Consider the following 13905-nt stretch of genomic DNA (forward strand, 5'->3'; position numbering starts at 1 on the left):
AATGCGTGAAACATTTCTATGGTTCAAAAATCAAAATTGCAAATAGGAATGCTCGAAGGATTCTGCTGTCCCTTCATCCCTTTCCACTCATCCTTCCACAGGGAAACATTTTTATTAGTTTTTGGTTTATCTTTCTTGTTTCTCTTCTGAAAAGAAAAACAAAATCATATATATATTCATGGATCTGACACGAGAGACAGCACGTTGCATGTAATCGTTTGCACTTTGCTTAAAAAGCACATTTTGTAATCTCATCTAACACACCGTGGTTTTTACCTTCCGGTTTTGGTGGGATGAGAGAATGTATTAATAAAAATGTGCTCTTGGAACCATTTGTTAACGACAAAAAGAATTCCTTCTAACATCAGTTTGGAGGACTTCTCAACAAAATGAGGGGGCCGAACTAGTTGCTGTTGGAGATCCCTTGCCATTCTAGAAGACTAAATTATCCTCCCAGGCAGGGCACAGTGTCAGGCAATAATAACCCTCATGTCTCGGAACTAAATTCCTATTTACTTCTGAACACCAGCAAAATTATTTCTGTGGTTGCAAAGGTGTTCAAGGACACACTGCCGACCTGGAGCCTGAGGATGGAGTGGCTACAGGAAGGGGAAAAGAAATGATTAACAGACCTAATGTGGTTCCACATTCCTGGAAACAAACAGCATATGAAAATGGATATGTATAGAAAAGCAAAGTGAAGGGGAGATGTTTATTTTGATCGAGAAATCTTTTCTTTAGGAAAAACCTTCACTTACAGGATCCTTTTAAGTAGTATGTTTCTCTAATACATTGAAAATGATTCAATCTTCTAAAACCTGAGTCATATTTTTTCCAGAAACACCCTTGTGTAAAGCAATACGTCTATCCGTAGTACCTAAATGTGGATCTTTTAAAAAGTAAGAAAGATTGCTGAGGGTTTTGGCAGCTGAGCAGTGTGAGAAAAGGGTGGGGGAAGGAAAAACTAACCAGAAATTGTTAAGGTTTTTTTTAAGGGCCATGAGAACGAAATTTAATAGTTTTTTTCTCACTAAATCTGGAAGGTTCCATATTTTGGGCTGGTTCATAGTTACAGATGAAAAGTACTGAAATGGAGCAACCTGACTTATACTACAACGCAGGTTAAAATGCTCGATTTGAAATCAGATCACTTATCCCGTCTCAATGATTTACAAAACTCGAGTGACATAATAATCGAAACAGAATTTAAAAAAGCATTCCAATCAGGTCCGTGGTTGTCCCAAGATCTTCATAAATTCAGTAATACTTAAACATGACCTGTGAGAACTATAAAGAGACATTTTGAAGCCTTTTTCTTAACACGCTGGGAACAAACAGTAAGTGTGTACCATCGAGTGCTCTTTATAACATGTGATTTCTTACATTACAAACTGGGCAGCACATGAGACCTAGTGTATACATCGAGAGTTCCCCTCTTCGTTTTCCTTTCAATGAGAAGCTACTTTTCATTCCCCAATACTCGTGGGGGCCATAGAAAAGGGAGGATGGGAGGTGAGCGGGAAACATTCGTCTGGCGGGACCAGTGCTCTCCAGGGTGGGCTGTGGCAATCTGAGGAGACGGAGAGACAGGGACGGCAGCCAGCCTGGGGACTTACCAAGACAGGGTTCGTGATCTGCTGGGGCGCCTGCACCGTTGCTGGGGATTTCTGCAGTGCACTGTTGTGAAAAACACATGATATAGACCTCCACGAGGTACGATGGAAGTGCTGAAGTTCTGTGCAAATTTAATTATTAGCATGAACTGAAGGTACTGTCATTGTTTAACTCAGCCGACCTTTTAAATGGAAAACCAACCTTGAGGCTTAACTGGATTTAAAAAAAAAAAAATCAATTTTTAGCCATTGCCTAGTGTGAAAACGAAGGGCTACATTCCCAGGCTATTGTAAACTCACTTTTGCTAAGACAATTTTTTGATTATTTACAACTTGAAAATGACATTCTCCATCTTGGTAGGCATTTTCTGTGCACACATACCTTTTCTAAACCACCACACACATAACACATGTACGCACACCCAGGCACGTCACAGAAGCATCACCACTTTCCATCCAGCGGCAGGCTTAGTCACCAGGAGCAATCTCCTCACACCAATTACATGAAAAACTGAGCTACGGATAATGACATACCACTATCTGCAAATCTCTCTTAGCCTCGGTTGGGTCTCATCTTTGTAATAAGAAAAAGATCCTTGAAGAACCTTTTACCAAATCACATCTTGACCACTAAATCTTTTTTAAAGAAGGTCATTTAATTTTATGCAAAGAAATGAACAATTAAAATGGCATAAGCAGAAATAGTACCGGTCTAGAAATGAGAAAGATGGAAGATTCTAGTGCCAGCCCTGGGTTATACTAGCCATGGGACTTTGGTAAGCCCTCGTGTGGGTCTCTGTTTCCCCATCTGGAAAAGGGAAAGGCTTTTTTTTGGGGGGGGAGGAAATGCTCTCTTTACCCAACAGTTGATGAAAATGAAGGTCTATGACAGTGTCCTGAGTCAGAATACCACGTTAAAAAAAATCTGATTCCCTCAGCACTTCCTCTGAGAAAAAGACCAGACGATGCAAACCAGAGCCCTGTGGCCTCCATTATGGCATGTATAAAATGAGAGAAAGAGTGATTACTAATGGCGGAATATGGATGATTAGCTACAAGCAATTTTAGAATAATAGTTGACAGACAGAAAACGCTCAACCCAGTGGTCTATTCTAACTAAGCCGGGTTTCAATATACACTGTGTTGAATGGAATCTCATTGAAATGGTCCATTTTAGCCAGATTCCGGAGCTGAAGTGGAGGCCCACACAATCATCCTGAGCATTCAGGACAGTCCAGAGAGCTAATGTGGACGATCGGCCAAATGATGATTTTCTTTTGCCTCAATTGACCAGATAATTGTGCATAAGACTGCCATTTGGCTCTGTGCGATGTCCCTTTGTGTTGTAAGAAAACTCGGCTGTCGACTGGTGGAATGACGTCAAGGAGTGTGGGGCCACGAACAGGACGCACACAGCACAGGGCTGATGCCCACTATGTGAGTCCAGGTCCTAAGTCTGAGCCACTTCCGGATGAGCTGCAAGTCTGTGCGCCCACCCAGCGCCCTCACCAGTGCACTGTAATACTCGTGGTTTTGAAGGGGGGTGTTTTCCCTCAATTTCTAAATAAAACTAAATAAAAACCATCAGGAACCAGGTTACAGGTGGCATCTGGGTGGTCAAGGGAATCTGGAGAGAGAAAACCAGGAGTTTCTAAGGGCTAACAATTCAAGGCCCCATTTATATGTCAGCAGAGGGCTAAGTTCCAAAGTGCAGCTACCATCAGATGACCCACGTCTGCCCACCTACGTCTCAGAGGAAAGGAAACTCATGATAATTCCTCAATGAATCAGCACCACCAAAGCGCTGTCCTGTCCTCCCTACACCCGACGAATGACCATCCCTCTGTGAAGACACATCAGCCAAGTCTTTCCAGATGGTTTGCACACGTTTTGACTAGAATAAGGGACCCTGGTGATCAAAATTAAGCCGGCAGGTAGAATAACATGCTATACTTTTAAATTTCGATACAGATTCTGCTAGGCTAGGTGAGTCGTTTTGCTGTGGCCACAGGACTACAACAGCCAGACCAGGAAGCATTCCAGGTTATTTAAACTTTGGTTTATGATTCGAGTTCTTCCAGATGTTCACTCAAGTCAGCAGAGTGAACCTGTATGCAGAACAGGCAGAACAGGCCACAATCACCGGGGCATTCAAAAGGAACCAGCCAACAGCCCACGCTTCCACACCTGCAAGCCAGGCACACCTGAGTGACCACCACTGCAAGAGCGGGCCACCGAACACCCTGGGAAAAACTCACGAGGTTATCACACAAGAAACACACACACACACACACACAGAGCCGCCATGTTCATAGGTGCCACCATATTTATGGCAGTCCCCAGCAGGATGAGTTCTTCAATGTTATCACCAGTCTAGCTTGTTGTGGAGCCTGTGCGAAAGGTCTATCCTTTGAGAGTCGGTCTGCTTCTGGGACAGACCCAGTGGCTGACGTGCAGGCAGGGGAGGTAATGTCCAGTCAAATACCTCGGTGCAGGCACAGTAAGGAGGCCGGTGCTCCCGTGCGGCTCCACAGGCCCTGAGGACAATGAATGGCCACAGGCACCGGTGGCATTGCAAGACTAAACACCAGCTCGCTAAGGTGACTAACTGGAGACACTGCTCTTGCTCTCGTCCGCTGAATGAGAATGCCCTCATGGTGCCTTGATAACGTCTCCCATCGGGCACATACGGGTGAAAGCTAACACTTAGTTGACAAAGAACCATCCCAGCCTTCGAGGAGGAGACACAAGACAGAGTCGAAGCAAACTACAGTCCTGGCTTTGAGTTCAACTGGCAAACACTACCCATGAAGTTTTCAGGGTAACAGGATGGGAAACTTTCCAAGTCATTTAGACTTTGGGTCTGTGGGTTAGAATTACTTCTCAACAAGGCACACATACTACAATTTTATTTGAAGATATCCCAATGTTTCTTGGTATGTATAGAAAGCACACATTTTTATCAGAAAAATAATGACCTGCCTTTTTGTAGTTTCCCTTTTTGTAGACTGGACAGTGAACAGAGTAGTCCCTTGAAAAGTGTCCCTTACATAGACAGATGGGAGGCAAAGGCCTCGGCACAAACAGTCACCAGCGCAACAATCACAGAAGCGGCCAGGCCCTCCCATAACACAGATGCATTGCAAGAAACCCCCATCGTTAAAATTAATACTAGGATTGCAGGATGTTCTTCAATCAGCATGATTGCTTTATTGTACAAAAACTTTCCAGTAACAGTAAATCAGTTTTTAAAAAGGACAAAAAAAGTCATGTTGGATAGAAGCGCGTCACTAATTGCTTTATTTAAGCACATAAGGAAAAAAGTCTTATCTGACCAATTACGTTGGAAGGGTTTTATTACCTTTAAGAAGCCATTAGCTAGGATAAAACACTGAAAGCACTTGTGTCAAAACAAATAAATAATGCTCTCTCAATTAGCAGAGAAAGCGGTAAATCCGATAAATTAAGAGACATACACTGCTTCACGCCCATGGCGACGCCAGCACCCTCCCACCCCCAAATTAATAAAATAAGAGACAGTAGATTTCAGTTTCAATCTGGGGAAAGATCGGGAGCTCTGGAGACCTGACAATAAACATTGACATTTGTCCCCTTGCCCAGGTCAACGGAGCCACCCCAGGACACATAAAGGGGGCAGGTGTCCAAGGGCACCCAGAAGGCGCCGTCCTCCGGCTCCTCCTCAGAGCGAATCCCAGGCAGGGGGAGATTGTGCACTGAGCACTCATTCCCAGCAGACCCCCACAGACAATGGCTGTCAGCAGGTAGAGGAGCCCGAGTCCTTCAGGGGCAAAGAATGACCCTGAGGTGCCCAGAAACCATTACTCGTTTCTTCTTCCTTTGCCCAGTGCTGCTGATCTTTCCCCAAGTAAAGGCTCAACAGGAAAATACAGTGTTTGGAGGAGCCCAGAGCAAGTCGGCGTGCAGGCTCTAGGCCGCTTCTTCCTCTGGGACGCGGTTAAGGCAGCGGACAGCTTGGGCTTTCGCTGGCACTGCGCTGGTTTCAGTCAGAATGGGACGGTTCCCACGCCCCACATGAGATCCTTAAAACCATTTCTAATCAGATCCATCATTTTACCCAAATGGATTGAGGGGACAAAAACCAACCGTAATCGCCCTCTTCACTTAGAATAAATATGACTAGATGGTGATCCTTTCTTAAAGGGTCCCTTCCCTTCAAGGATTAGTAAAACTCAATAATCCACTATTACCATTAGAGACCATCTGGGAGGGAGGGCCCCTGACCTAAACACCCCACTGGTCTACACTGGCTGGGATTAAAAGACACCCACAGCTACCTTCAAGACCTGTAGACACCCCGCATTTTAGGGTCAATCAAGGAGGGCTGAGTTCGTATTCCCTGACCTTTCCTAATAAATAATTGTCTGTCAGGGAACACGGAGCTAATTTCCTAAATGCCAGGTACATCTTTAGATCATTCCATGGCCACATCAGTAATAGGATACCAGTGGCTGCCTGGCGTCGTAAACGACTTGGGAAGCGAGGGCTGGGCCAGGGGGTTGCGTAGTAAGCCCATGATCTATTTGGACATCTTGAATCTCTGGACTTGAGTTTAAATTCCTAGAAACAACCTCAAAGTCAATTCTAGAGAGGCATTTGATGTGACTGGTCCAAATAAAATGTAGCACATTAGAGGTAAAACAATGGAAGAGCCATCAAAAATTACACAAAGACCATTAAAACTGTAGCCGTGTCTGAAGACCAATTAAAACACGAACAACTTCAGTTTTCAAAGTTACCATCACTTTGCACATTATTCTCCAGTTCCAGGAATATATTCAAGCACCATATTGATAGTAGGTAAGTAAACAACAAAGTCCGACTTCGGTGATCTCCGCGCTCACACAAACGAGGGACCGCCTAGCCAAAGTTTCCACAATCCGCAGGAATATGCCTGCCTACTTCCTGGGCATGTTAAGTGGCCATGGGAGAGCCAATAAATCAAACCACTGGTGGAATATTTTACTGTGAAATGGAGTGATGTTTGGTTAATAATTTGAGCTCCAAATGGGGTGACCCATTTAGAATGGCCTCTGTGTAAAATCACAGTTCATTAAATGGTGTCTGGTTTGAACAGGTCATTATGTAGTTAGTATCTAAGTAATGGATTGAGCAAGGATGGCTGGGGACGCGCACAGGGACACAGGCCGATTCTGGTGACTTTCAGGACACTGCCAAGCTTCCCTTTAATGTGAGGTTTGTTCAAATCACCAACTTTTAAATTTAGGTGGTTTTGCTTAGTAACCTCTTTTGGTTTACAGTAGAAAATGCAATGCACAAATTTTCGATGAGGAATCCTCCATTTAGAGTTAATTTAAACTTACGAAGCTGTTTTAACTGGACCATCTAAATGTATTAATTAACATCAATGATGGTTTCTTATTTTTCACACTTTGTTACTCTGATCATTAACAGTGATGGAAAAGCCAAATTAAGTTAATGGGGAACGGATTATAAATTCTTGAAGGACTTCTCAGTTTGTTTTCAACTGGAAAATATATAGAGAAACACGAAGGGGCATTTTTGCCTCTACTCATACATTTTTGGTACCAAATTTCTTAAAAACCAGATAGTTTTCAAAAAATTTTTTCCAAAAATTATTTTAACATGCTGCTCAGACATAACTGCTAAAAAAAAATAGCATATACACATATAATATCGAACAGCTTATGTAGTGCCTGTAAACGTCCAACTCATTTTCTCTTTCTAACAAAAAATATATTATAACTTATGACAGAACTCCATCTCTACTCGGCAGCAGTATCAAAGGTCCTTAAATTCTTGACAGTGAAGGAAAAACAGAAGCCCGCTCCCCGGGCTGGAGCACGACTGTGACGAGGAGTCCGTGGAAACGCTTGCTGCCCCCGCACTGGGGCTGCGCCTGCGCAGGCCGCCCGGGTCGTGGCCCAGCCCCTCGCCCCCGCGGATCCACGCGAGCCGCACACACAGACCCAACGCGCTCGCTCAGCGAGACTTCACGCCGACCAGGACAACAATGAGGACAATAATGATGACAAATAATATTAAAATCACGAGCATCTTCCGATTCTTCTTTTGATACTGCTCTGCCTACGGAAAGAGGAGGGAAAGAAGGCAGTCATTTTCCCCCACATCCAAAGTCCACTCTCCCTCATTTCCAGTCCTAGGCTTCCAGTCCCAACTGTATAACTGACATCTCTGCTGCAGGCTACATCGTTACAATCCCTTCCATCAATTCAAGCGAATCCAGTCAACACAGGCGGGAGGGTCCATGACAGCTGGGCTTCCTGTCTCCCCAGGACTCGTCAAGCGCCGGCTTGGGAACTACCATTACGAGGAAGCTGGCAGGAGAAGTCAAGGTTCTCCTTTCCAGTCCAGACACTCCTGCTTCTCCTTACCTCTCCTTCCACCGACCGTCACCAGCCATGCTGCCAATGAAATCCTCCCCTTTCTGGACAGTTCTTTGGATGAGCGCACACCTTCATCCAAACTACTGGCTAACGGAGTGTATGTGTGTGTGTGTGGGGGGGGGGCAGAAGGGGAACTGATGGCCCCAAAGAAGCTTGATTTCTACCTCCCTACATTTGGCAACAAGGAGAAGGTCCATCCTTTGACATAAAAATGGGAAAATGCAGAAAGGACCGCGAGACATAGCCCCTTGCTTCTGATGAAGCAGCAGGGAGGACCTTCCAAAGGCGCATCCTCCTCTGCTCCCGCTTCACCTGTGCACATCAGCCTAGAAGCCCACGCAGGGCAGTGTCCTGCGTGACACCATGCGGGTCGTGCAGAAATGCGACCAGAGAAAGGACAGAGGAGCAGAGTTGTGGGGGAGTCTCTAACCATACCGAGGGAGAGCACCGCCTGCCTTACCGGATGGCGCTGTCTGACGGAGAGGGACCAGGAGGCAGCCTGATAAGAGATACCCAATCCCGGGGGTCCTTCTTCCACAGTCCCCACCAACCCAACCGCTAGTTCTATCTGCTAAGTGAGCCGACCCCCGCCCCTGCGCCCCACACCAGAATCACTCATCAGCCAGGACAGACAGGCTAACCTGTCTTGAGAGTCCGGCCTGCCTCTGTGAAGCAACTCCCCAGGTTCAGTCACCCTTAGCTGAGCTGGCTGCTGAGGAGACGGCCAGCCTACCACCGACAGCAATGTGACTTGCCAGATAAGACGAGCATGCTTACTTGTCCAGTAAGTAACCCAGAACACCAGGGAAGCCAAAACTAAATGATATACTTTAAAACCTCTCAAAATGATTTATAAACAAGAATCTAAAACAAAATATTTAGTTCCCACTACATCTGCACACTCCCGCAGAGAAAGCATCTCCCTTTATCTGTGTTCTATTACAAAACGTGTTTCACTAGTTTTTAAGAAGCTTCAAAACCAATGCATAATTCAACAGCAGATCAAAACCTGGGTATCATAGGGTGAGAAACTGACGTTAGTTTCACTCTTCTAGTACACAAGGCTTGGCGACCAACTGAATCTAAATATTTAAAAAGCATTTTCTTTCTCCTTACGTGCTGGAGTGTCATGCCCACCCTGTACATGGGGACAAGCCCACGGAAGAGAGAGAACGGTTTCTGGGCAGACCTGAGACGTGGCCTCACTTTTCGTAAACCTGATAATACTATTACACGGGCCCTCTCTACTATAGGAAGAGACTGGTTTCAGAAAAATGACAGAGCAGTAAATTAGTGCATTAGAAAAATGCTCAGGACACGGCTAGAAATACCACTGGGTCTGAAGGATACAAGGAAATGGAATTTATTTTATTTGTGAAGTATTATATTCCTTTAAAAGAAAATACGCACCCAATTATATATGAGAGCCACTCAGCAGCATACGTATGTTTCTCATAATTCATTACAAGATTTCTAAGATGCTTGCCATTTATTTTTAACAAATATCATGAAAAATATTCCTGAAATAGCCACCTTATTAGGAAAGAATGAGACAGCTAATAATCCTCTTGCTTCAACAAAACACTTCTCAAGGTAAGTACACAGCTACAGTGTGGTCATTAAAAGGGAAAATTAGATTTCTAGCTTCTCCAGATGATTCTCCACCAGCAATTCATCAGAAATGTGTCACAGCATGAGAAACCTGCGTCAGCAGCAGCAAGCAAACAGAACGTTCAACACGTATTTTGGGAAACGCCCATACAATTGATTTCCTAAAACAAGAAGACTCAAAGAATGGAATATTTTCTAAAAGGAAGAAAACCCAATTCCTTTAGAATTTACTGTCACAGAAGGAAGTTCTCAGCCATTTCAAATCCAAGAGCGAGGCACACCTGGAAACACTACCTACAGCAAAATGGCAACAGCCCAGGTGGTTGGCTTTGAATGAAACAATAATGTCCATTTCCCCACCACGACCATCCATGTTCCCACTACTACGTTGATAATCGACAACAGACAAGAGTGCGAAAGACAGTTATGGTGGAAGAGAACCTCTTATGCATTCTTGATATTTGATAACAGTTGCTCAAATTCTCAACTATTGAAAGACAGGATATTACCTTGTGAAGCTGTTTCAAGCCATCTTCAGTTTTGATACAGGACTGTTCAACATTATAGTCAATTCTATCAAGGACTGTACCCTGAGTAATAAATGAGAGTTACAGACAATCAACAACCCCAACTGGGAAAATTGAACTTCAGAAATGAGCTATGCAAACTGCAGACATCATTATGCACAGGATTATCTGTTTTACTTAGCCATGGTGGAGAGGGGCACGCGGGAAGCTATGGAATCCATCATCCGGCAGCATCAGACACTCAGTGGTACAGTACTGTGTTAGTTGCAATACAGTCTAGCTCATGAGAAAGAAATACTGACAAATTGAGCTTTCTTTTTTGGATTCAGACACTATAGGATATGCCACATTCAGACTTACTGGTGCTTTAAAGAAATATATGTTCAGAGGAAACAGGCTCTGGGCGGAGAAGGGCTAGCTTCTGTGCTCATCTGCTGCTTAAATACTTGGATTCAAGGAAGCAGAGAACAGCAGTTAAGCGGGACCTGGTTATGATTAGGCCTGGAAATTGACTATCACGTCTACAAACGTCAACACAGGTCTCCATGGGTCAGAGCAGTGACAGTAAGCTCCAATCCCCATGTGCAATTACACATTTGCCTCAAGGAAAATTTTTTTAATTGCTTAATCTCTTGGTTCAAATAGAAAAAAGGAACACTGGGCTGTATGAAGGAACAGGGCTCTTAACAGAAACACGCTGTATTAGGAGAGATAGTAAGAACAGCCCCTGGGAACCACGGGAGTAATTAATGTAACTAGATCTTCCACAGCCTTAACACTCCATTCTCAGTTGGTTTCAGGGGGATCAGGACCCAAATCCCTACTGGCAAGATAATAAAATATCCTAATCAGATTGTAACAGTGAATAAACAATTTAATTCTACTTGAAAGCTAGTGGTTCCAGTCGCCATTACACAATCACCTGCCAAAATTAGAAGGGAAACCTTATCTATTGCCAGAATCATTGCTGAGCGTGGGCAGAACCAACAAGGCCCCCAAAGTCAGGTGCTCCCATGAGCACCTCAGGGCAGGGAACAGGAGAACTTCTATTGACATTTATTTATCTAAAAAAATGGTTTATCGTTTTTTTATAAAGATGGACAGTAGCATGTGTGTGTAATTTGAACATACGTACACTAACGTGTAGGTGCGCAGTCACACACATACAGACATACATTGGGCTCACATTTTTTTTTCCTGACAGGAGGGCAGACCAAAAAAGTGTGGAGAGGGGCCAGATTTTATGGCAGGAGAACCCAGCGATAAGGAAGGTAAACTCACGTACCTGTTCTACAATCATGGCTCCTAAGTCCCTAAATATTTCATTGAGGTCAGAAATAGACTGCACGATCTGGCGAATCTCCCGCTCCCTCTCCTCCACCATCAGTGTGTTCTGTTCCACCAGCACTAGCTGGTCATCTGTAAAACCCTGGCAAAACCAAAAAGCATAGCATTTGCATGTTAGCTTTCCCCCCTCAAGAAAGCTATGGTGCACCATTTTAATTTAAAGAAAATGATGAATTCTGAGAATATTTCTATAAAGCACATACACAACACATCAACACTTATTTTTCTCTAACAGGAGAGATCCAAATCCCCAAAACAAGCGGGATCGAAAGCACTGGGCCAAAGCCACGCAAGGCAGGCTAGCAAAACCAGTGGGACAACCCTGAGCGTCCTGCCCGAAGGTTCTGGAAGGCAGATTACAAGGTCTCCCTGTAGCCTCTGGAAAGGAAGATACAGTATAGCCCCCATGATGTCTCTTCCGCCTGCTGTCAAAACGGCTTGATGGACGTACAAGTCAGGCAGCGCTGGTCCTTATCTGCCCTGTACACACGTTACGGTCTACGAAGAGAAGGATGCAGAATGGAGCGCAAGTGCACAGCAGATGATTTGGCAGCCCCTTCACGTACCCGATCATAAAGAGTATTATCGTCTCCATCGTCCATTAGTGGTACTGATGTATCAAAAAAATGCTGGGATCTTTCCTCTCGATTCTTCAGGCCTATCATGGATAGGAATTCACTTTACTCGGATATGTAAACCATCCTGGTTACTGTTCCACCATTAAAAAGGGGAAATCTAGATTAAAACTCAATAGTCAAAATGGAGACATTCTTAGCAGCTTTAAAAAGAAGCCTATCTCCAAGAGAGGAGGGGGAGAATAAAGGATTATAAATATATAACAATATGCGAGCATTTTGGTTTATTCAAAGCAAAATGACACTGTAAATATGTACGATTCACTTGATGCCAAGTGAATGACAAAATGACACAACCATCTGAGAATCTGTAAGTGAAGCAGAAATATTTAATCTAACTGCTGTTATAAAACACTTTAAAAAATCAATGTTTTTCTCTAGAAGCATCTCTAATAAAAATTCCAAATGGCCCTAAATCAAATTTTACAAGTAACAAAATTAAAATACAAATACGCCAGTTGTCCAAGGGAGGGAGAACTAGTTTTTTTTGGAGTATGTGGGGTTGTTACTGATGACAATGACAAGAAAGGAAGAGTCTGTAGGGTAATTAAGATGAGGATGTAGCTGAAACCCGGCTGCACTATTTGGGAAGACAACATGGGCTGCGGAAAGCAGGAGTGGGAGCCAGGAGAGGACGACCTTCTCCCCAGAAAGGTTTCTAGGCACTCGCACATCCTTTGGGCGTTATGAAAACACGGAGCTTTAGTGGGATTAGGGCTGTAACATCTAGGAAGCCACAGGTTTTTATTGTACTAGACTGAGTTTCAAGTTCTTGAAGCTTGACACAGAATAAGTTTTGTTTTCCTAGATGAGAACTATTTGATACCTGTCCTCAGCCTCCATCAGGCGTGGTTTCTCTGGTGTGGGAAGGACAGGCACGGGGCTCAGAAACTAACAACGAAAGGTGCAGGACCGAACACAGAGCGAGTAGCCAGAAAGAGGAAGAGCAAAAAGGCGCCCCCGGTGAGCGGGGCACAGGCACTCACGTCGGAGGTAGGCGGACTGCGCGCACCGGAAGCTGACCGACAGCTCCTGCACAGCCTGGGCCAGGGCGGCCCCCACGTTGCGGAGCAGCCGTTCCTCCGGCTCTGAGCATGCCCGGCGGGCCCGGCTGGGCAGCGCCTGCACTGCACGCTGGCACCTGTGGAAGAGCTGACAACAAGTCCCGGGCTCACAGAAGGTCGTCACCGAGGGGCCCTGAAATGCCAATGCCTCCCCCCTTCTGAGTCCCAGGGAGACGCAACACGCTCTGTTCACACCGGCGGGCACAGACAGGGTGCCAGAGCACAGCGTGCTGGGTGCCGGGCACCCGTCATCACGTGTCGCTGTTCACGCAGCCTTCTCATTTCATCCCCACCACCCTTCTGTGCAGCAGGTGGTGGTAATATTATTCCCATTCTACAGACAAGAACACTGGAGTCAGAGGGCCGAAAGGAGAACGGTACCCTCTGACACTGCTAAGAGCCCAGATGCTAACGTCCCAACACCCCAGGGCGTTTTCCACAGCCCGCACTCCTCTCATCATTGGCATCCAGGAGGTTTAAACAAAAGATGCAAACACTAAAATTTAAACACTAGTCGTAGTCCTTAAAAATTACTCAAACTTAACATTTTATAAGAAACTTCTCTAGGACACTAATGTCTCCATCTGGGGAAATAGCTCCCAATTTTTTTCAATCATGAGGACCATCTTTAACATAAAAAATGCGTAAACACTAGTATACAGTAGAAGTTCTACATTTGA

The 13905-nt window shown here is 44.7% G+C and overlaps 1 protein-coding gene across 12 annotated transcripts in view; it reads right to left on the reverse strand.

The window, feature by feature from the left end:
* The window catches only part of STX16 (syntaxin 16), a 33216-nt gene that overhangs the window by 3140 nt on the left and 16171 nt on the right, over positions 1-13905 (reverse strand). For 5 of the 12 annotated variants that reach the window (XM_033095126.1, XM_033095125.1, XM_033095129.1 and 2 more), the window contains 5 exons: positions 13148-13313; positions 12093-12184; positions 11465-11608; positions 10162-10242; positions 1348-1677 (listed from right to left, as the gene is read on the reverse strand). In XM_033095126.1, coding sequence (XP_032951017.1) covers positions 1363-1677; positions 10162-10242; positions 11465-11608; positions 12093-12184; positions 13148-13313 — 798 coding nt within the window. In that variant the 3' untranslated portion in view covers positions 1348-1362. Of the gene's footprint in view, positions 1-111; positions 147-1252; positions 1288-1347; positions 1678-6147; positions 7722-10161; positions 10243-11464; positions 11609-12092; positions 12185-13147; positions 13314-13905 lie in introns of those variants that run through there. The other 7 variants (XM_033095133.1, XM_033095132.1, XM_033095137.1 and 4 more) reach the window with 4 other exon arrangements.

Source organism: Rhinolophus ferrumequinum, chromosome 23 (genome assembly GCF_004115265.2).
Source record: "Rhinolophus ferrumequinum isolate MPI-CBG mRhiFer1 chromosome 23, mRhiFer1_v1.p, whole genome shotgun sequence".
NCBI classification, from domain to species: domain Eukaryota; kingdom Metazoa; phylum Chordata; class Mammalia; order Chiroptera; family Rhinolophidae; genus Rhinolophus; species Rhinolophus ferrumequinum.